At 50.4% G+C, this 19,157-nt stretch overlaps 5 protein-coding genes and 2 non-coding genes across 7 annotated transcripts; 5 read left to right on the forward strand and 2 right to left on the reverse strand.

Annotated features, from left to right (window-relative positions):
• Positions 1–3,472: 3,472 nt before the first annotated feature.
• NCU03430 (hypothetical protein) lies at positions 3,473–4,688 on the reverse strand. Its single transcript, XM_951623.2, has one exon. The coding sequence runs from the start codon at positions 4,571–4,573 to the stop codon at positions 3,869–3,871; it is 705 nt and encodes a 234-aa protein (XP_956716.1). The 5' UTR covers positions 4,574–4,688; the 3' UTR covers positions 3,473–3,868.
• A 508-nt stretch (positions 4,689–5,196) lies between these two features.
• On the forward strand, positions 5,197–7,037 carry NCU03429 (hypothetical protein; the record flags this gene model as incomplete). Its single annotated transcript, XM_951622.3, has 5 exons — positions 5,197–5,272; positions 5,489–5,629; positions 6,222–6,557; positions 6,785–6,874; positions 6,952–7,037. The coding sequence occupies 5 exons, from the start codon at positions 5,197–5,199 to the stop codon at positions 7,035–7,037; spliced, it is 729 nt and encodes a 242-aa protein (XP_956715.3).
• An 815-nt stretch (positions 7,038–7,852) lies between these two features.
• On the forward strand, positions 7,853–7,937 carry NCU15255. The gene has a single exon. It is a non-coding gene; the product is annotated as a tRNA-Ala (tRNA).
• A 23-nt stretch (positions 7,938–7,960) lies between these two features.
• Positions 7,961–8,045, forward strand: NCU15256. The gene has a single exon. It is a non-coding gene; the product is annotated as a tRNA-Ala (tRNA).
• A 1,689-nt stretch (positions 8,046–9,734) lies between these two features.
• Positions 9,735–11,373, forward strand: NCU03428 (hypothetical protein; the record flags this gene model as incomplete). The annotated part of the gene is made up of 4 exons (XM_951621.2): positions 9,735–10,042; positions 10,143–10,460; positions 10,532–11,053; positions 11,140–11,373. 4 exons carry the CDS (start codon positions 9,735–9,737, stop codon positions 11,267–11,269), a joined length of 1,278 nt encoding a protein of 425 aa, XP_956714.1. The 3' UTR covers positions 11,270–11,373.
• Positions 11,374–13,628: 2,255 nt separating this feature from the next.
• On the forward strand, positions 13,629–14,946 carry NCU03427 (hypothetical protein). Its single transcript, XM_951620.2, has one exon. The coding sequence runs from the start codon at positions 13,633–13,635 to the stop codon at positions 13,999–14,001; it is 369 nt and encodes a 122-aa protein (XP_956713.2). The 5' UTR covers positions 13,629–13,632; the 3' UTR covers positions 14,002–14,946.
• On the reverse strand, positions 13,877–17,846 carry NCU03426 (pps1 dual specificty phosphatase). Its single transcript, XM_951619.2, has 2 exons — positions 15,524–17,846; positions 13,877–15,422 (listed from the first exon to the last, which is right to left on the reverse strand). Exons 1-2 carry the CDS (start codon positions 17,289–17,291, stop codon positions 15,052–15,054), a joined length of 2,139 nt encoding a protein of 712 aa, XP_956712.1. The 5' UTR covers positions 17,292–17,846; the 3' UTR covers positions 13,877–15,051.
• Positions 17,847–19,157: the final 1,311 nt, after the last annotated feature.

The raw sequence follows: 19,157 nt of genomic DNA on the forward strand, positions 1-19,157 counted from the left end.
TCTTCTCATCACCTGCCTTTTTTTCTTTGTTCTTAGTTCATATCCGTTGGCGATCACGATGTCGACCAGGTCTCGGAGATACGTCACGCCGCCAGCCGGCCGTTTAGATTCGACCCGACACGCCAAAAAGCAAGCAACTACCCTGACAACCTTCCGATCACGATGTCTTTCGCTTCTCACCTCTCTTCTTCGCGTACAACATACATACATACCTGGCTGTGTGCGGCCGATTGATTTGACCATGCAAAGCTCCGCTGAGACAAGCAGAGCTTTAGTTCCGTTAGCCACAGTATCGGATCGAGAATAACTCTGATGTTTGCACATTCACCCGGGTGGGGTTCATGTCTTCAGAAGGCGGCAGTTCGCCAAGCCATCTCTGCCTACCCTAGCGCCAACAGGGGGGGTCTTCGACCACTTCCCACCATAACTTGAAGGATCCTTCGCCCTTCGTTATAACGATAGAGAGTCCTTGATGGCTCTGTCGGTTGTTATCTCACACTAAAAGCAAAGCTCCTACCGCCCACCATGTTAATTTTTCAAGTAGAGCAGTAACACTCAGAAAGCCGGGAAGTATGCCGACGGGGAGTCCAGTTTCGTCCATGTATGTATACATTTAATCAACCCTCGGCTTCTTGCTTCGTTTCAATCCCTTGTTACCTATGTAGTGTAAACGTCGATGCATATCTCCGCAAATCTCATCTACACTGCAGTGAACCAAAGTGAAAAAAGGAAAGCCCATTGTCTGCCTAAGACGCCGAGGCTCTTCCATGTTCCAGTCCACTTGTAGCAAACTATGGTACTACCCTGTTGGTATCCGCTTCTGGAACTATATATTGCAGGCAGAAAGCCTAAGGCCTCAGATCGGATTTGTGATATGGTATGCATACCTACCTTACCTAGATGTGGACAATGTGTTTCCCCTCATCTATGTATGTGAATTGCTCCGGTGGAAACCTAGGTATGCAAGTCATAGGCACAGCCAGGCATGTAGCCATTCGTGTAGTGTACACTATTAGAGATAACTACCTACTAAGCCGTTTGAAATGCCAACCACGTTCTAGACTTTGTCGCCACTTCCCAGGCAGGAAATATGCAGGGTTTTATGTACAAAATCACTAGTGTGTAGTTGTAGTTGAAGATCACTTCTGTTTTACAGACCAGCAAGCGTTCACGATTGTACACTACAAACCCCACAAGCTTCCGAAACGTGGAGGATCTCGAACTACACTACACAAGGTAACTCGGTGCCACGGGTGTTTGCCAGGGCTTGCAAAGTTGAGAAAATGCTAACCTGCAACTAAAAGAGAGAGTTCGGACCTTCGGGGAGACTTTCGCCTTCCCCTTCTCCTTCCTCACTTCCTTCAGTTCTCACCTTCCTCCTTCCTCTCACCTCGTGCCCCGCACCGGGCGGGCACAAAGTAGTACCCTCTACATCTTGACATTCTACAGACCTAAGAGCGAGCGCAGCCCAATCAAACCCGGACTCTTCCTCCAGCCCATATGTAGAGGTATCCTGAAAAGCGACAGGTCTCGTGCATTGTGCATTTCTCCTGCGTCTAGTCCCATTCTCGCAATCTAGGTACACTGCAATGCAGTACGTACGTACCTATTGCGTATTGCGTATGCATCCGGCGGTCGCATCCGTCTCTTTTCGCCAATGTAATTTCTTTTTTTTCCTTTTTTTTTTCTTCACAATCCAGCCTTTTGTACATATGTATGTATGTATGTATGTACGTAACGTCGGTGCAGATTATTGTAGGTATGTAGTTGGGGTAAATGTTGGTAGGTACCTAGGTAGGTAGGTATGTAGGTAGGTAGGTAGGGTGAAGTTCCACGGATATTCCTACCTTCCAACACAGCACTATGAGATAGCGCCAAACGAAAAGAATGGTCTCCAAAAAAAAAAAAAAAAAAAAAAAAAAAAAAAAAAAAAAAAAAAAAAAAATGACTCACAAAGGAAAGGTCAACTACATATCATCAGAAGGTAGTTATCTCTCAGTTACATACCCAGGCAACTACAATCAATAACAGCCTCGTTAAGTCCTAGACATAGGGTTCAGTTGCCCCTCATTTCGCATCGCATCGCATCGCATACCTATCTCCAAGACTACACCTACATACCCGCCAAGGCTTTCAATCCGTAGTCACAAGTGGAAGTGGAAGGTTAGGTAGTTGGCGGGGCCTCCCGCATTGCACTACACCACAACTTACCTCCACATACCTATCTCCTCAGTTCTATCATCATATGCTTTGTCACATGTTCCCTTCCCGTCCAAACCATCCACTCCGGACTAAGCCAAAAACAAAAACAAAAGAAATCACCATTCAAACTCGACCAACTAAACGGATGTGATTGGACAGGCCTCACTTACTTACGACATACATACGTACGTCGGTACACTAAAAAGGGACTTTACTATAACTTCCGACTTCTTCAGTACCAAGTAGGTGGGATGTTGGCCATCAGTCTTTTAAAGCGAGATGCTTCCGTTGAGTAGTGTAGGTAGGTAGGTAGGATGAGATGTGATGAGGTGAGGTGAGGTGAGGTGAGGTGAGGTGTAAGTAAAGATGGACCTATCCATCCACTAACGCTGAGCTGAGCGGGGGCTTCTCTTGAGGTCTACATGCTGCTTCTGTTTCTTTTCCCCCCTGCGTGCAATAATGTGTAAGTCACTGTCAAGAAATGTGCGTCATGAGGGTCTGTACTTTATGTTCGTGGTAGTTTATTGGTGAGGAGGTAGTGGTTGGTAGTGGTGGTGGTGGTGTTGGTGGTGGTGGTGGTGGTGTTGGTGGTGCTGGTCTTCTGCGGTGTTCTTCAAACTTGTATTTTCTTTCCAGACAGTCTGGTACTTCAAATGCGAACTGAACTAGCAGAGATTCTACTGCTTACTGGAATATATATTTCCTGACACGAAAGACATGTATGGGAAGATTCAAAAGTCTCCAAAAACACATGAAGGAAACACTCGAGGAGTGTACACCTCAGTTCATCTTTATACTGGTACGATTGGAAATTACCTAGGTAGATAGCACAAGGATCGCGAGGAGTCCCATCTGATCAAGGTATCCTATCCTAAAAGAGAATGTACAAAAAAAAAAGCACGGGCACCTGAACTTAATTGCCCAACTGCTATCCAGAGCTTTTTGAAAGTTGTGCAGGACAAATGTATGTAAGTCCCCCAGCTGGATTTTCTCTTCAAGTTTTGGCTGGATCCGGATGTAGTGATGCACAACATGACCACGGCGGCGCACGAACCACACATGACTTTGTTGGTAGGTAGGAATCTACCCAATTGAGTCATCCGTGTAGGAGTCACAACCTTTTTTGCGTTCTGCAGTCGCTCATTGCTTTCTCCTTCTTATTCGATGCCATCGGTGGCTTGCATGACATGTACACGATCCCAGTACATGATAATGATGATGAGCATACGAGGCTCTGAGGAAAAGCTAAGATAGTTTGGGTGGTAGGTTACTGGGATTGATCTTGGAATTTCAGAAGAATTTGATAAGTTGCAAGAGGCTAGGGAATTGATGTCTATGTAGTCTATTGTGTGGGTGAAACGGTGTAAGATAAGGAAGTAAAGTAATCGTTAATATCCTAGACGAAATCCTTCCATTTGAGGTCTCTGTTGCACGCCAAGTTCAAACTGCGAAAAAGACTGATGAAATACTTGGATAAAAAAAAGGGGTATCGTCGTCGCAGAGATGTTGAACAAGTGAAAAGAAACCAAACCGCAAGCGTACTCGGGAAGAATCGTATCGTACAATTCCACCGTGAAATGAATAGAGTGTGAAGAGAGACGAAGGGAAAAAAAAAAAACCAAAAAAAAAAAAAAAAAAAACCGTCAACCGCCGGCCAAAACGCCTCTTAAAAGCGAGAAACCCTCAACCTTCGCTCCAACTCGAGCACCTGAGCAAGCTGCTCATTTTCCGCCCTCAGATTCTCATTCTGGGTCCTGAAGGCTTCACTCTGCTGCGTGTGGATATCGAGGTTCTCACGCAACCTCCCGTAACGACGCTCAAGATCGTTATTTTTCCGCTTCTCCGACTCAAACTGCAACCTCCAGTTCGCAACCTCCTGCTTGAGCGCATTGATCTGGTCCACCATGGGCCTAATCTTGGCGTCTATCTCATGACGGAGATCGCGGGCTCTAGCGTTGAGATCGTCCCTGTCCTTCCGGAGCTTGGAGTTCTTGCGCTTCAGGTTATGGATCTCGCCCTCCTGGAGTCCGTCAAGGTTGGACAAGCTGTCGAGCGAGCGCCGGAGGTTCGTGTTGTCGAATTTGAGCTCCTCTATGCGGGCGTCCTTCTGCTGGAGCTCGAGGTCCTTTGCCCGGAGCTCGTTGCGCAGGTTCTGGTTCTGCCGGTAGGCTTCGTCGTAGGCCTCCCGGAGGACTCGGTCGTGGTCGGTCATGGTGTTGGTGTTGTTGTTGCTGTTGTCTGCCAGTAGCTCGTCCCGGTAGACGTAGATGCGCTCTTCGCTTCGGGTTCTGGGCCGATAGCGCGGGCTTCTTGGACTTCGTGGGCTCCTATCAACCGCTCGGGTTTCGATAAAGACTCGATGAGCGGGCATAGGGCCGGCGAGGAATGATGATGATGATGGTGTGCTAGGAAGAAGGTGTCTTATAGATAGGGGACTATCAATGGCTCGTGGGAAGACGGTGACTAATAGTTGATGGCAGGGCAAGTGATTGGTAGGGCTGAGCTAGGGATATGCAGGTTATCTGCTGCAGGCGTTCGTTGCTATTCACCACTAGGAGTTGAGAGAAGTAAAAGGTGGCCGGGAAGGGGGAACGAAGCAGGTGGGGATAGGTGGGTGCGGCTTGTTTAAGAATGACGATAGTTGAGCATGATATTGTGATAGGACTGGATGGATGGAGAGGTGTGTGTGGCACAAAGGTCACCAAACACTACAACACTGGCACATCTGAAGGCCCGGTTCCGGAGCGAGGCGTGTAGCAATGCCACGGTAGGTTGACTTGATTATGACATGGGAAGGGCGAAAGGTCCAGACTGACACGGATGTAAGGTTCTGCATGAATGTGTCCTTGACAAGCAATGATGACCAAGATACAGCCGCAACTCCAAGGGCAATCACAGGTCGGAAAGGCTACCATGAGGGCGGCCGCCGACATGATTGAGACAACAACTGTTGTTGCCCCCCTGGCCTTTTGCTCTTGATGTTGTCCATACCCCATGGGGAGAGAGGGGCCGGGAGAGGGCTGCCTTGGTGCCCTGGTGCCTGGAGCTGTTGGCCAGGAAGGTGTTCTTGGTAAGTGGTGTGTATGCCAGGGGGGTGAAGGGTGTCGTCTCCAAACTGAAGAAAGTTGTATCTGGTATGACTGGATCTCGTGTAGTTCAGATAAGGTGTAGGCAGTGTCTCAGGTCAAGGTCAACAGTCATTCCTATTCCACCCACTTGGACGGTGAATGACGGCGGAAGGCCGCACAAACGAGTGTGTCGGTGTCAGTCATGAACGAAACCCCAGGACAGAAAGAAGCACAAGAGCGTGGTTATGGCCAGAAGGGAGACGGACGATGTCGGCGGCGCCCAACACCAGAAAGGCAAATGACGTATGTACCTAGCTTCGACTCGGTGAGGTGCCCCTCCAAACTGAGTGTCAGCCAAGGTGAGTGAGAGGCCGACGATGGTTGCTCAGTAACCAAGAGGTTTGGACTGACGATGCCCGGAGAAGGCGCTTATTGTTGTCGTGGCCTGGCATCCAATTCCTGAAAGCGGAGGTGCAATCGAAGGAACGAAGAGAATAAACGCGGCAGTCACGTTCGGGACACACTGACTGGCTCATCAGTCGCTGTGCGTCAACGGTCGGTTAGTTACACCTAGCGGGGATGGCGGGGCCACCTGCCACGGGGCCCCTCAATCAATCATTACACTTGTGGCTCTGTGGCTTAGCTCCACTACACTATTGGTACCCGTGTAATTGTGCCTCACAGGGGCTGCCCCGGAGTCCTCCCTCTCTCCAGCAAACCTCCCGTTCTCCTCCGTCCTTGATCAAGTTCTCTTCCATGACAACTGAACCTACTTGGTCGTCACATCGATTTCTCAGTCCTCAGCCTCCAGTCCCCTGTCATCTTCTTTTCTCCAATTGACCCAGCAGAAACCTCTCCATTTTCCCACCATCTCGAATACCTTATAGTCAAGGGCAAAAGGCTGTCAATGTCTACGCAAAGTCCCCTGCTGGCTGCTGCCTTGTCATCTAGAATGGAAGTCGTCCAACAAGTTTGGCGATTGTGTAGTCACCACCCCACAACAGGATGTCTGTCATTCGGATACAGCCAGCTACACCACAACCACATGGCTTAGAAACATGACTATACCAGCCTCTCAGCCTCACTTCGATAGTCATACGGCAACCCTCTTTCTCGAAGCCCTCTGGCCGGTCGCTCGTCACACGTTCTTTGCATGCCCCTCAACCTTGGGCTTGGACATCGACAGAGAGTGTCGAGGTTTACGCAATCATCGCAGTCCAGATCTTCAGCCTTTTCGTGCGGCTGAACACCATGACTCAAGGACGGCAAGGCTCTGTGGCCTAGCAAGTCCATCCATGCTACTCGTTGGACTGACTGTCCTCTGCGACCGTGGCATGAAGTCGTGCCTCGTTGTCACATCAAGAGCCTCCGTCCGTGCCGCTTCTTCCAGCTGGTCAAGGGCCAGATGTAGTGGTATTAAGAGGCCGCCCTATCTCTTTTTCTGCCGTTGGCAACAACTCTCTGCTTGTATATGCCCGCCTGGGAAACAACTCATAGCTGATTCATCCTCACAGTTACATGCCATCAGCCCTTGATCGGTGCAGGGATTGACGGGTTTGATCCATCAAAGCACGACCGCGACAAGAACCAGTATTCGTTATGGTGTAAGACAATCCGCGTCGGTGATTAATCACTATTCGTCTTTGTCTGTCAAGCATTCCCTGCTCTATCACGCTGCAAGCCGTATACCTTGGCTACCGAGAAGTCAACGGCATTGTTCAGTACGCCGACGCACCAGCTCGACCCCGAGCCTTCAAAACAGTCTAGACCCCTCAAGCGATGCTGTATGGGCCTGGTTTGTTGGATAAGCACGGCCCATATCGACCAACGAATAGAAGAGAGGTCCATATTGACCACTACGGGCTGGAATGTCATACGTGTACATGATCTGTCGTCTCCCCGTGCGCTCATCATCTTGGACCCACTGAGCGGAAGTTGCTGCTGCCTGCACTAGTGTGCGGGATGCGGTCGTGAGATTTTGAGCAGTGGCTGTCACGAGCGCCTACGATCAAGTTCCCTTGTTGCAGCTCGCTGGTCAGTACCGGCGCTTTGCACCCTTCACTTGCAGAGATTCGTTTCGTTATGGAGCGGTTCACGCCACGGGTTCCTTTCTTTCTCCTTTCCCCATTGCAACCTGTTGAGGGCTGGGAGCGAATTGGTCGACAGAGCTTCCTAGATCCAGGCAGATATCCTGTTGGAAAATCGAGACTCCTCGGTGGCCAGGCCGAGAACGACCGATTGGACACCTACATGTCTCAACTATCTTCGGTCAACCTCTCTCAGGCATTTCTGCTCATTTACTTACTGTCACTCGTGCCGTCCTCATCATTCCTGTCCCTGAGATCGCCGTCACCTCCCGAGCTGAGTGCCACCAACCCTGTCCAGCCCTGCCCAGCTCACCCTTTAGTCCTTACGCTCTCCAGTTGTATTGAAAGCACTTCCTCCTCCTGCGAGTTTGACCCTGATGGCACCAACGGGGTATTCAACAGTTTCAGAGGTTACTGTGCTCGCAACCTCGAGCTGCCCTGACTCAGGCTTTCTGAGCATTATTCCCGGAAGTATCTACAACAATAAACTTGTTCGGGCGTGTGGCTCAGTTGGTAGAGCGTTCGCTTAGCATACTCACCTGTATGCGAAAGGTCCTGGGTTCGATTCCCAGCTCGTCCATTTCTCATCTCCGTTTCTCCTTAGGGCGTGTGGCTCAGTTGGTAGAGCGTTCGCTTAGCATGTTTCCGAGCATGCGAAAGGTCCTGGGTTCGATTCCCAGCTCGTCCAATACGGTTGATGTGATCTTCGTCTTTTCTTTTCCTTTTTCTTGTCTATGACCTTTCGCTCTATTTCTCGGTCTTATCCACTGCGTTTGGGTTGATGAACGCATATTTCATATTTTAGTCCTTTCTTTTTCGCTGCCCAATACAGCAGTGTACTATAGTCCGTTTCTTTTTTTTGAAGCCGGCTTTGGCATTTGGTCTTTTTCCTTCTTGTCTCGTTTTGCTCTTCGTGGCGCAATTCAAAGGGTCTACTACACCTGAGTGATCTTCACGAACCCAAGATTAAGGCAAAGCGAGATAATTGCTCTCTTTGCCACCACTTGTTCTCATTCGAAGCGGATCTATGTAACACGGGAACTAGGCTCAGCATAGTTAGTATATGCTGTGTCGCTCGATTGGCTGCCCGTCATTTGCGTGTCAGACTTGCCAGTCGCTCTAAATTGGTTTGCTCAGCTTACCGGCCCCGCCGGCTGCCCTGCATGCAGCAGATGCAGGTGCTTCCCAGATCTGCTAGATCGTATGGGGAATAAGGCAGATCTGGTTTGAATCTGAATTGCCTGTCGTTGAAGTGCTCGGGCAGATCTCTTCATCGAATCGATGAGTGAGTGCCCACTCGGTTTGAGGTTTGACACCTTGCATTGCCCGAGATACAAACCAGGCACAAATGAGCCACCATCAACTATAGCTGCATCACGGCTTCTCAACATCAACAGCAATATCAACAACAGGAATAACAAAGACGACGACGGCGACCGTGATACAACCAAAATTGTGTGGTAGTGGTGAACGTGGTGGTTCTGGACTGGGCGGGCGGCTCGTTGCAAGCGAGGTGACTATTCGATAGTGTTTTCTCCATCGCACATCTCTTCCCAAACAAAAGCCGAGAGATCCACGATAACAGACGAACCAGTATCGAGCTATACAGCCTTTGACAGCCGATCAAAGTGATCTATCTTCCTTGCCGATTAGGGTCATCTGCAAGCTGGCCATAAGGGTCCTTTGGGGCGGTTGGCAGCCTGGTCGCCACCACGGATGAATGACAGCCGAGCTCTTGATCAACGCTAAAGCATGCAACTGAAGCTCTTGTAGAACTTATTGGCATTTATCGAACCAACACACCAGGGCCCCGTGCTGGATCCAGCATAAACTCCTCGGACGTTCCTCGACTCAGGACGCACAAAGCCAACGACAACATGGCCTCTTGCTGTTTGAAAAGCAACGAGTAACTACTTTGATGTCTTGTTTTCCCTTTTCAGCTCATCAACATCGAGCCAAACTATGCTGGCAGTACCTTGTTGATGAGGCCGCAAGAGACTCGAAGATCGATGATCGACACGATAGCTTCATGCTGTACCCGAGCTATCACTTCAAGACTTTCCGTAGCATCTGAGCTGGCTACACGTCTAGCAGTGATCGACTGGTGGATTCAGCTCCAGCTGGTTTCTCGATGGCCCTCGAGCGACTTCACCTTTCGGAGATGCCTGGTCCGCGGCTCTCAGCCAGAGTTTCGTGATGGGTGCTACTAGGAAGAAGCATGTCGACGTTGCAAAACCAATATATATAAACCTCGATGCCAGTCAATCTCTGTTGCCTTGTCTTCTGCTCCTCATCTTGTCTCTTCTTGCAGCACGTCATCTCATCCTTCCAATTATTTTTCTCCCCAACCTAACATATCGCTAACTTTCTCACCAACATGGCTTTCTACAACAGCTGTCGAAACGTCAAACTCACTGGACCAGTACTCTCTGCCGATTGCAAGGACCACAATGGTAACTGGATACCCTCGGATATCAATCTCAGCCGTTACATTGGCAACAACAATGGATGCTTTAGCACTAAAACCGAAAAATTCTTTGAGAGTGCTACGAATGTCCGCCTGGAAGGCTCAGTCCTCCATGCGCAAATGCTAATGACTTCGGGACATTGGCATGACGAGCAAACGATTGATCTCAACCTGATCATCTACAACAATGATGGAGATCTCAAGTTCAAGCAGCACATGTGAGTCGCTCCCTCTTTCACCCTTACACACATGCAAAGACACCTCCTACGCTTGAGCTTGCTGTTTACCAATATTCTTGCTCACCTATCTACTGCACAGGCACGAGTCCATTCTGAAGACTGGCTCCTTCTTCTACCTCGACGGCAGCGTTCTGTGCGGTCTCGTCCTTGGCTACAACGGCAAGTACAACGTGGCCGAGATCGATCTCAACGATCACTACGCCAACAAGAATGGCTCCTTCCAATCCGAAGACAACCACTTTTACTATTCGTCTAGGAACCTCACGCTCGATCCGTCGCCCGGCGCTCTTACTCTGAAGGGCGAGCTGAGGAACTGGGACAAGAATTACCAACATGCAGAAATGAACCTGGCTATTTGCATCATGAACGACGATGGCAAGTTTCGTTTTGTCAGGCAGTAAGTTGAACTTTTCTATTCCCCTGAGCATTCTCTCTCTTTATATCTTGCGAACTAACATAAACAAACAGCGACGGCTTCTGGGACCGCGACGGCTGGTTCGCCAAGACCTTTGAAGGCGTGCCCCTCATCGGCTTCGTCATCGCCGGCGTGCACGAGGCCGCCGGCAACCACGAACATGCCGCTCGGGCGCTCGCCAAGTGCGCCAACAGCTCCATCGTCTGTGTTGGCGTCGTCGTCGGCTTCATGCTCGGCGAGTCGGTCGGGGCCGTCATCGGCGCCGGCATCGCCACGCCCATTGGCATCTGGGTCGAGACGGAGATCAAGGAACACCTGATCGAGGACCCGATGCTGCTGGCCGAGTTCGAGGACGCGACGCTCGGTCGCTACATCGGCGAGACCCTGCTGAACATGGGCATGGCTGCCATTCCTGGTGATCCGATTGCCAACATGACGGGTGCCGCTGGCAACGAGGCGTTGAAGGTGACTTTCCGAAAGGCCTTGACCAATTATACGCGCCAGGTAGTGGCGGGGATGAGGTCCACTGTGGCGCCGACGGAGGTTGAGGAGAAAACCAAGATTCTCTTGTCAGGGTATGCGTCCTTCCATCCCTTTTCCTCTCCCAGTTTCTGCACGTGGTATTATGGTTTGCTAACGATTTGTCTGTCTGGCAAAATAGCATCGGTGACCTGCTCAAGGGCCAGCCGCCTGCCAGCTGGTCGGAGGCGGAGGAGAAGGTCAAGAACGTTTTGCGGGACAGGGGCGCGGAAATGGTGAACGTGCCGCCCATGGTAGATTTCAAGCTTTAAGGGGATTGTGAAACGTTGAGCGCGTATGTCCCTCGAGAAGTGATGGATGAATGGATGGATGGATGGATACATATAGACGACGGCTTTCATGGATGAAGTTATAGGCCACGTTTAGACATGAACATGATGATGATGATGATGGTTCGTAGCCATAACCTTTGCAAGATCTCTTTGCTCCACAAGAAAGAGACAAGTCACCCACGCGGCACTCGCTCCTCCTGAATTAGCCACCCCATTCTGTTAAGATTTTAGTAAACCACTCAGTTACACCCATCACTTGCGATTCTCTAAAAGAGAATCACATGTTTTCACTGACATGACGGGGCCAATTAATCGCTAGTGTCCATATGGTAGTGTAGGTATCCTGGCACGCCTGGCACATGCCGAGCAACTATGTAACTTGAAAGATGGCGGGCGGGCCGTCCCGTTACATACGTACGTCCCAGTGTCGATAAGCGCACTGTACTATCTGCATCATGATGTGCCTTAGTTCAGTTCTGTAGGTACAAACAGCATTTGAGAATGTTGGAAGGTGCATTAGTGGCTTGGGCTGGGCTTTAGTCAAGTACTTGAAGGTGATTTCTCGTTGGTTTTTTTTTTCTTTCTGTTAGACTTCTCTTTTTTACAACTAACATCGCTCCACCTATTGAACTCTCCATCCGTAAGCCACCATTCTCTGATTGTAATGTCTTGACCAACAACTAAGGTAGGCCCGAGTTGTGGCTGCTTACTTGGGATTAGTGAATCTACCAAGGTTCTGGCGTTCTGCATTACAACACAGCTAGAGGTAGTTTACGATAGTGTTTACCTGCAAGTCTAGACATTAGTTGGAAATACCGCCTCGTTCTTCTTCGTCCTCCTCGTTATGCACTTCCAACGAGGTTAAGAAAAGGGAACTCCCCTCACTCCTACGGTTCGGTCTGCCTTCCAACCTACACTAGCTACACTGACTGGTTTCCATCTCACGAAAAAAAAGGCTCGAGAGAAATTCATTACGGAATTGCAAAGTCTACGTCCTTTGAGGTTTGAGGGGGAAGCAATAGTAGGAATAGGATTACCTTACCTTAGCCTGGACCAAAAAAAAAAAAAAAAAAAAAAAAAAAAAAAAAGGGTTTTCTGTAATTTGGGAGTTTAAAAAAAGATGCCGATAATATAATGGGGGGAAAAATAAAGGGAAGTCGCCAAACGGGGTTTTCATTCATCTATTTAACAAAAATGGCACCAGACCTTAGGAGTCTTCCACCAACTTCCTTTACCTCATCTACAGTGATTTTCAACTGGACCTAACTCAGCAAGCGCCAACCAGCTAGCCAGCCAGCCAGTCCTAGTAGGTCTATCTACCTACCTATCCAACCTACCTATCTAACCTACCTACCTATTCACCCTCAATACAGTGCCTCTTCCCGAATTGCTTGTTATGATCGCGTCCAGTCCTCAACATCTTGAGTTTAGCCCATACAACTACGACAAAGACGAGGACAAGGCGGACAAGAACAAGGACAAAGATAACGACTAAGATATCAAAGCTACCTTATAAGAGCTCTTCGGGAATTCTCGTGCAACACTCTACCCAAGCACCTCTCTCTATCTCCCCCCCCCCCCCCCCCCCTGCTGTGCCCCTCCCTCCCACATGCGGGATTCGGTGACTTGACACTCATCATCATCATCATCATCATCATCACCCGACCGGGCCGGACCGGACTACGCGCAGGCATTCTAGTACCACAGGTACTAGTTCGAGGCCAACATAAAGATGCAAGATCTATATATCACCCATCCCTCATCGTCAACCACTACGCCACTTTCCGGGGGTATCCAGCGTCGAACTTAGCCTCGGCACATACACATACACTAGACACAAGTTTCCCTCCACGACTGACTGGAGTGGAGTGGATTGGATTGGATTGGATTGGATTGGATGGCCCGTGGTAATGGAGAGGGGGTCTAAATCAGTCAGGGCCCGATGGTAGATACATATTCCCCCCCCCTTACAACGTCCGAAACCAACCGCACTGATGCAGAACTCTATAACCAGAAAGCACCATGGTACTGTACAGGTGTCTCTCGGTCGAGCTTCCTTTTAGCGATACCATGATTCCAAGGTCTTAAAGAAGAACTCTGTACTACATCTAGTGAAATCTTGGGAGGGGATATCAAGATGGTGGTGATGTTGTTGAACAGGGGATAGGGGTGCCGAGATGTTGGTCAGGATGACGACGGAAAGACACCGCTCTTGGTTTCGGGGAGAGAAGGACAACGATCATGGTTGCGAGGAACCGAAAGAGCCGGAAGGACGCAATGGGGATAGCAGCGTTGATGGAAATTAGCATTGAAGGAGAGAGGATTACCCCAGGAAGATGTTGATGAATGTGATGAGTACCCTATTTGGGCGAATTCAAGGCCGCCCAAGAAAAAGAAGACAACCTGTAACCGATGGTTGCGCTTTTCCTAAGTTAACTCGAGTACGTCTTAATTCAACGTGCGTCGTGGTCACCATGGTTGGAAAACCGAGAAAGCGTCTGAGTCTCGGAGAAAAACATCAGTATGTTCATTTTGGTAAACCCCGCCTTCCGTCCCGCACATTCTCTCTCGGAATCCTCCGTCTTCTTCTCCGCCACCTTCCTTTATTCGGCCTAGTACCCTCTCAAAATGGAAGTTGTTACACTTATCCAGGCCTCAGGGTCTTGCAGCGGCCCGGGAGCTTGGCACTACGCTACGCCGGCTCATCTTGACGCTTAGAGATGTCTCAACGCTCAACATGACTCAACGCTTAGGGACTGATAAGTCTCACGCAGCAATGACAAAGATGAAGCGAACCCACAACCCACAGCAGAAGTGAGCAAAAATAAACAAGAGAGAACTCGCGATATAGGTGATGCAAGCACGAGTAAAAGCAAGTAATATTGTGTGTAGGGTATCAAAAACATCTCTTCTGTTGAGTCACAGCGGAAGGGCCAAAAGCTAGACGGAGACTTCTCCGGTTCTGGCAAGACTTTTGGTGATCAGACAAGATCGACGGGTGTTTAGACCCGACGCCATCTTGCAAGCCTCCCCCGTTCAACACTCATTCCAATCCCATTCTTCTCCTTTCGTTTCATCGCATCTTTTCAACGGGGTATGCACACATCCTTGAATAATCCAATCCAGCCCTTCAAGCCAAAATGTGTATCCTGTTCTCTCGGGCCAACGTTTTCCTTCCAGCCGTAGGAACCATGTAATCAAAAATGAAGTCCAAGAAGATGGAGATGAAGAAGAATAGAAAACATGATACAGGGACAAGGTAACCAAAAAGAAAGAAGAAGAAAAAAGAAAGAAAGAAGGAAAAGGAAGAAAAAGCTAGCCGCGACGGATGAATGTGGCTGATAAAATAAACAGCAAAGTCCTAAATCTGCGACGATGAAAAATGGAAGCGAACTGATACTATTCAAGGACGGCTCAGTCAAGCACAACCTTCAAACGGGCCATGGAACTTCCGGCTTCTCGTATCGCTTATTGAACAAAAGGCACGTGTCCTAAGTCAGCCACAGCTTTTGTAGGTTGTCTGGCCTTGCAAAAAGAAGCATGGATGCCGGCGAACATGCCTGCACGTTGTGTAACGTTCGAAGACATTTTCGTTCCTCCAAGCGGGAGAACCAAGGCAGCCTGCCATATGCATCTGCTGGATCGCAATACTGTCGGCAATGTGAACGAGGCTTGGTAAAGCGACTGCTGCGACCACACCTCACAACAGTGAACTACCCTGGATGAAAAGCGTCCTGCTAAATCGAGAGTTATACCACGCTCTATCTCGAGTATGGCTTGTTCATCAAGGCAACCTCTCTCGCAATTTCTCCCCACTCAAGCTCCCGCATGATGCCTTGGCCTTCGGAAGACGACTCGTTATCGTCCTTGCCATCGGCCGTCAGGGTGTAGTTGCCGTGATCCTTGGTCTCTTGGTTTGAGCGAAGGAACTCCTCCCACTTGAGCAGCTCGTAGGCAAACCTGAGGTGAGGCTGGATGATGACGTTGAGCCGCCGAGCGCGGACAAAGCAGTATGCGCGCGGGAAGGACATCCCCATGGATCGCATCACCTCGGCGATGCAAATGGTGGCAGAGCGGGATACACCCACGCGACAGTGGACTAGGGTTGCAGTTCCGAGGCGGCGGCCACGGTCTGCGGGAAGTTTTGTCAGTGAATCTGTGATGTGGGGAAAGGAATATGGGAAATCATAGGGTGGAAGAATGTGAAGGAGGTTGAATCAAGAATCAACGTACCAATGAACTCCAAGCAACGCTCAAACTCATCTGTCAACGGATCAATCCCGTTATCTTGCACTCTTCGCACGATACATGTGTTCTCCTCCCCCCATTCCTGCAACTCCCCGTCTCGCCACATGGCCATCTCACCCACACTCAGAATCTGGCCGATGCCCATGGCCCTAAGCAGATCTGGATTGTTTGCGTGGGTAAGGTTGCCGAGGTACATGTAATCAAGGATCCTGCTGGGTAGGGACCCGTCGAAACCTGTCCACCACTTGGGTTCGTTTCTGACGAGTTCCGTTACTTGTGCGAGGCTTCGGTCGGTTCCCATGGGTGATTCTTGTAGGAGTCGGGGAGCGATTGTCGCTAGGAAGTTCACGTCGGAGGGGTATGCGAAGAAGTTGCGTTTCATGATGGTGTGCAGCTTTAACCAGGCTTCGGGGATAGGTAGGCCGGTGCTATAACTGTAGTATGCAATGGCCAAGACTGTGGATTCCGTATAACCATCTGCGCAGTGAATGAGAATCTTTCGTGGGCTTAATGGTGGCCAAGATTTGTCTCTACCAGTATCAGAAGATTTCTCTGGCCTAGTCCCATGTGAAAGATGCCAAAGCCATTTGCAAGTGTCCAGGAGAGCGTCTGCATCCTCATGGGAATAGTCGGGAACTAGGAAGCTTCCTGAGGAAGGAAAGTCAAAGTGAACCGGTTCTGGTACATCGCCCAGCCCATCTTCAGCAAGAGCTTGCAAGAAAGCTGCGCAGGTGTTGGCCCTTCCCATGTCGCTGCACTCGAGCTGAATATGATAGCCATTGTCCTCTTCGATGATTGGATCGGGTGTAGGACCCATCCACACGTTGGGTGCAATTTCCGAAGCCTGGGTCATGAGATACATTTCAAGTCTCTCTTGATTGACAAAGTCCAGTACATTTCCCGTCAGATTACCTGTCGAATCGACTGCCACAATCTCACGATGGTTCTGTTCAAACTCGTCGAATGGACTGAGGCAGATAAAGGTGTTGTACTCGGGAACCCAATGACACTGTAGCTCATGCTTGTAGCGCCACTTGTGCTGGGCCGAAGCTATGTCCCAGCCCAACTTGCGAACGGCCGCTTCGTTATCGCCGTAGACAATGATATCGCTCGTCATGGCGGCCTTGGCGGCTTGAATCTGGAAGTTGCGGACGGAAAAGCCATGCTCGGGGTCAACATCGATGAACTCGGCGCTGCTTGAGTGAAGGAACTCGTAAGGAGCAATAGCGCCCTTGAGGCGAGAGAAGTTGAGGTCGCCATCGGCCTTGACAAGGGTGATTCCACGAAGGCAAGAAGGGGTCTTTTTCTGCGCACGCCACGTGCGGGGGCTGGTAAAGAAGTGCTGCTGCACTTGGTTCCGGGGGTGGAGGCCATGATACCATGGGAAGACGTGCGCGGGGTCTGGCAAGGGTTGCCTCGAAAGATGGTCCAAGGCAGCAGCTACATCGGCGGCGTCGATCTCGTAGAGCGAGAGATGGCCGGAGTCGACATGGTGGAAGCGATGAGGCGGGTAGAGAAACGAGCGGGGGGGCGAGTGCTCGTCGGCGCCATTCGTCACGGGCCAGGGCGAAGGCGGCGGCGTATCAGCGTCGTCCCGCGAAGCTGTACCTGGAGGGCAAACGGGAATATGTTTGTTGGGGACGGGCGTCGGGTGACTGGGCGGCTGCTCTATGGTGATGGTGGTGGTCATGGAGCCAATGGTGGAGGTGGACCGATAGTTGTCGAATGGTGGTGGAAGGGCAATCGTCGCCATTGTTCCTGCGTTATGGTGGATATGATATATGCGAGACTAATAGAGCTAGTGGGGGTAGGGTCATTCGATTGCAATTGCAACGGATCGAGGTGGTCGGATGGTGAAGAGGGAGGGAATCATAGGAACATGTCGACAGCAAAGCAAACAGAAGGAAGGGAGGCGCCAAAGGGTGAAGTGGTCGAAAGTCGTGTAGCACAAGAGGAGGTTGTCAATGGAATGCCCAGGCGGATTGGAGATGAGGAAGAAGCAAGAAAGTGAGGGGAGCGGGTAGGGGTAGTGTTGTAAGGTGGTGTTGGGGGAGATGAAGAGAGACGGGGCTGGGCTGGCCGAGCAGGGAGGAGGGATGGTCGAGGCCGCAACAGTGACAGGCTTATCGCAGATCCCTGCTTGTTATATAACAATAACAGCCTTGGGTGGTGTGGGAGGGCAGCTCGCGCTGAGACAGGGCAGATAAGATCAGGGCAATGGCGTGGATTGTGTCAGGTTGTTCACTCCGAGACGTCGAGACAAAGAAAGGGGAATGGTGTAAATACCAGGCTCAAGACTGGAGATGAGGGGAAGGAGGAATAAGACGTCGCTTTGCTGAGCTCGAGACGGCACTATGAATGGAGAAATGTGGTGTGCTATTAACGAGGCTAACTGCTTCGAGACCGGTGTCTTCCGAGGGGTGGGACGAGAGCGTTGAAAGTCACCACCTCGTCCTGTCGTGTATCCGTGGTGTTGCGCACACCCGAACTGAGGTGCTGGCTGAGTGTGTGGTGAGGTGATTGTGGGGGGTCAGGATGAGGGAGAATGGTTGGTGTCAACAATACATCCCCCTTCTTGGGCTCTCAAATGGATGATGACGATGGTTGATGATGATGGCGATGATGTTGGAGACGATCAAGTATTTACTCCAAAAAAAAGAGATGCTGAAAGTGGAAGCTTTCCCCGGAGCCCACTTCGCCCACACTGCCCTGTTCCGCACCCAACAGTCTGGAAGGGTCCTCGTCACGAAGGGGCCGACATTGGGGAAAGGTTGCTTTATTGAGCGTTGGCGCTCAGCGGAATGGGGCGTCGCCAGGGTATCCCAGGGAGCGTGGTAACGAGCAGGGACTAGATGGGCAAGGCGTGAATTGCCTTGCTCCCCACGTGATATTGTTGGTTGGTGATTTGATTTGTTTCGCTCAATGTTGGATGACTAGGTGACTTGCGGTCGTGTGTGCAATTGGAATCAATTCCTCGAGACGGAACGTAGGTATGTAGGTATGTTTGTCATGCTGGGCTGATTGATGGTGCAGAGTGCAAGTGCGGGCAGGCAACTAAGCAAGTGCAACTAGCAATTGGGGGGAGAGGGTCCAATCACTGCAATGTGAAACAAAAGAGCATTCCAGCCCGTGTGTGTGTGTGAACAATGCGATACCTACATGACGGTATGTAGGTATGTAATTACCTATGATTGACGGCGAGCAGCGGGTGGGAAAAGAACGAAGCCATGATGGCACTCGCTTCCAGTGGTTGGCCAGGTGCAGAACCCCGCGCCGCATCGTCCAATGGCATGCTCGGGCGGCTCCTTTTTATCTGCTTGTTGCAGGCATGCGCCTTGGTGACCGTGTCACAGGCACAACGTCGAGATGGACCAGTAGGAATCCAACGTCGCTGAAGGATTAGACGACCACCTGCATGTCGAGCGAGCCAGTGGGGAGTCATTGCAGACCATCATGTCGTCCAATGCTGAGCTGATCGCGATCGCTTTCATGGCCGACAGAGTGCTTTCAGTTGGACATGCTCCAAAGATTCAAATCTGAAGGAGCTTCGGCAAGACAGCAGCATGCTGCTAAGAGGTAAAGCAGCTGGACAGGCCGGAGTCGGTCATGGAGACACTGC

This window comes from Neurospora crassa, linkage group II (genome assembly GCF_000182925.2).
Source record: "Neurospora crassa OR74A linkage group II, whole genome shotgun sequence".
NCBI lineage: Eukaryota > Fungi > Ascomycota > Sordariomycetes > Sordariales > Sordariaceae > Neurospora > Neurospora crassa.

Bases quoted from the DNA above. Each gene is read 5' to 3' on its own strand.
- NCU03427 (XM_951620.2), top strand. From the start codon at position 13,633: ATGAATGTGATGAGTACCCTATTTGGGCGAATTCAAGGCCGCCCAAGA.
- NCU03426 (XM_951619.2), bottom strand. From the start codon at position 17,291: ATGGCGACGATTGCCCTTCCACCACCATTCGACAACTATCGGTCCACC. The intron at 15,423-15,523 runs GTACGTTGATTC...AACTTCCCGCAG, and splicing joins GCGTTGCTTGGAGTTCATTG to ACCGTGGCCGCCGCCTCGGA.
- NCU03430 (XM_951623.2), bottom strand. From the start codon at position 4,573: ATGCCCGCTCATCGAGTCTTTATCGAAACCCGAGCGGTTGATAGGAGC.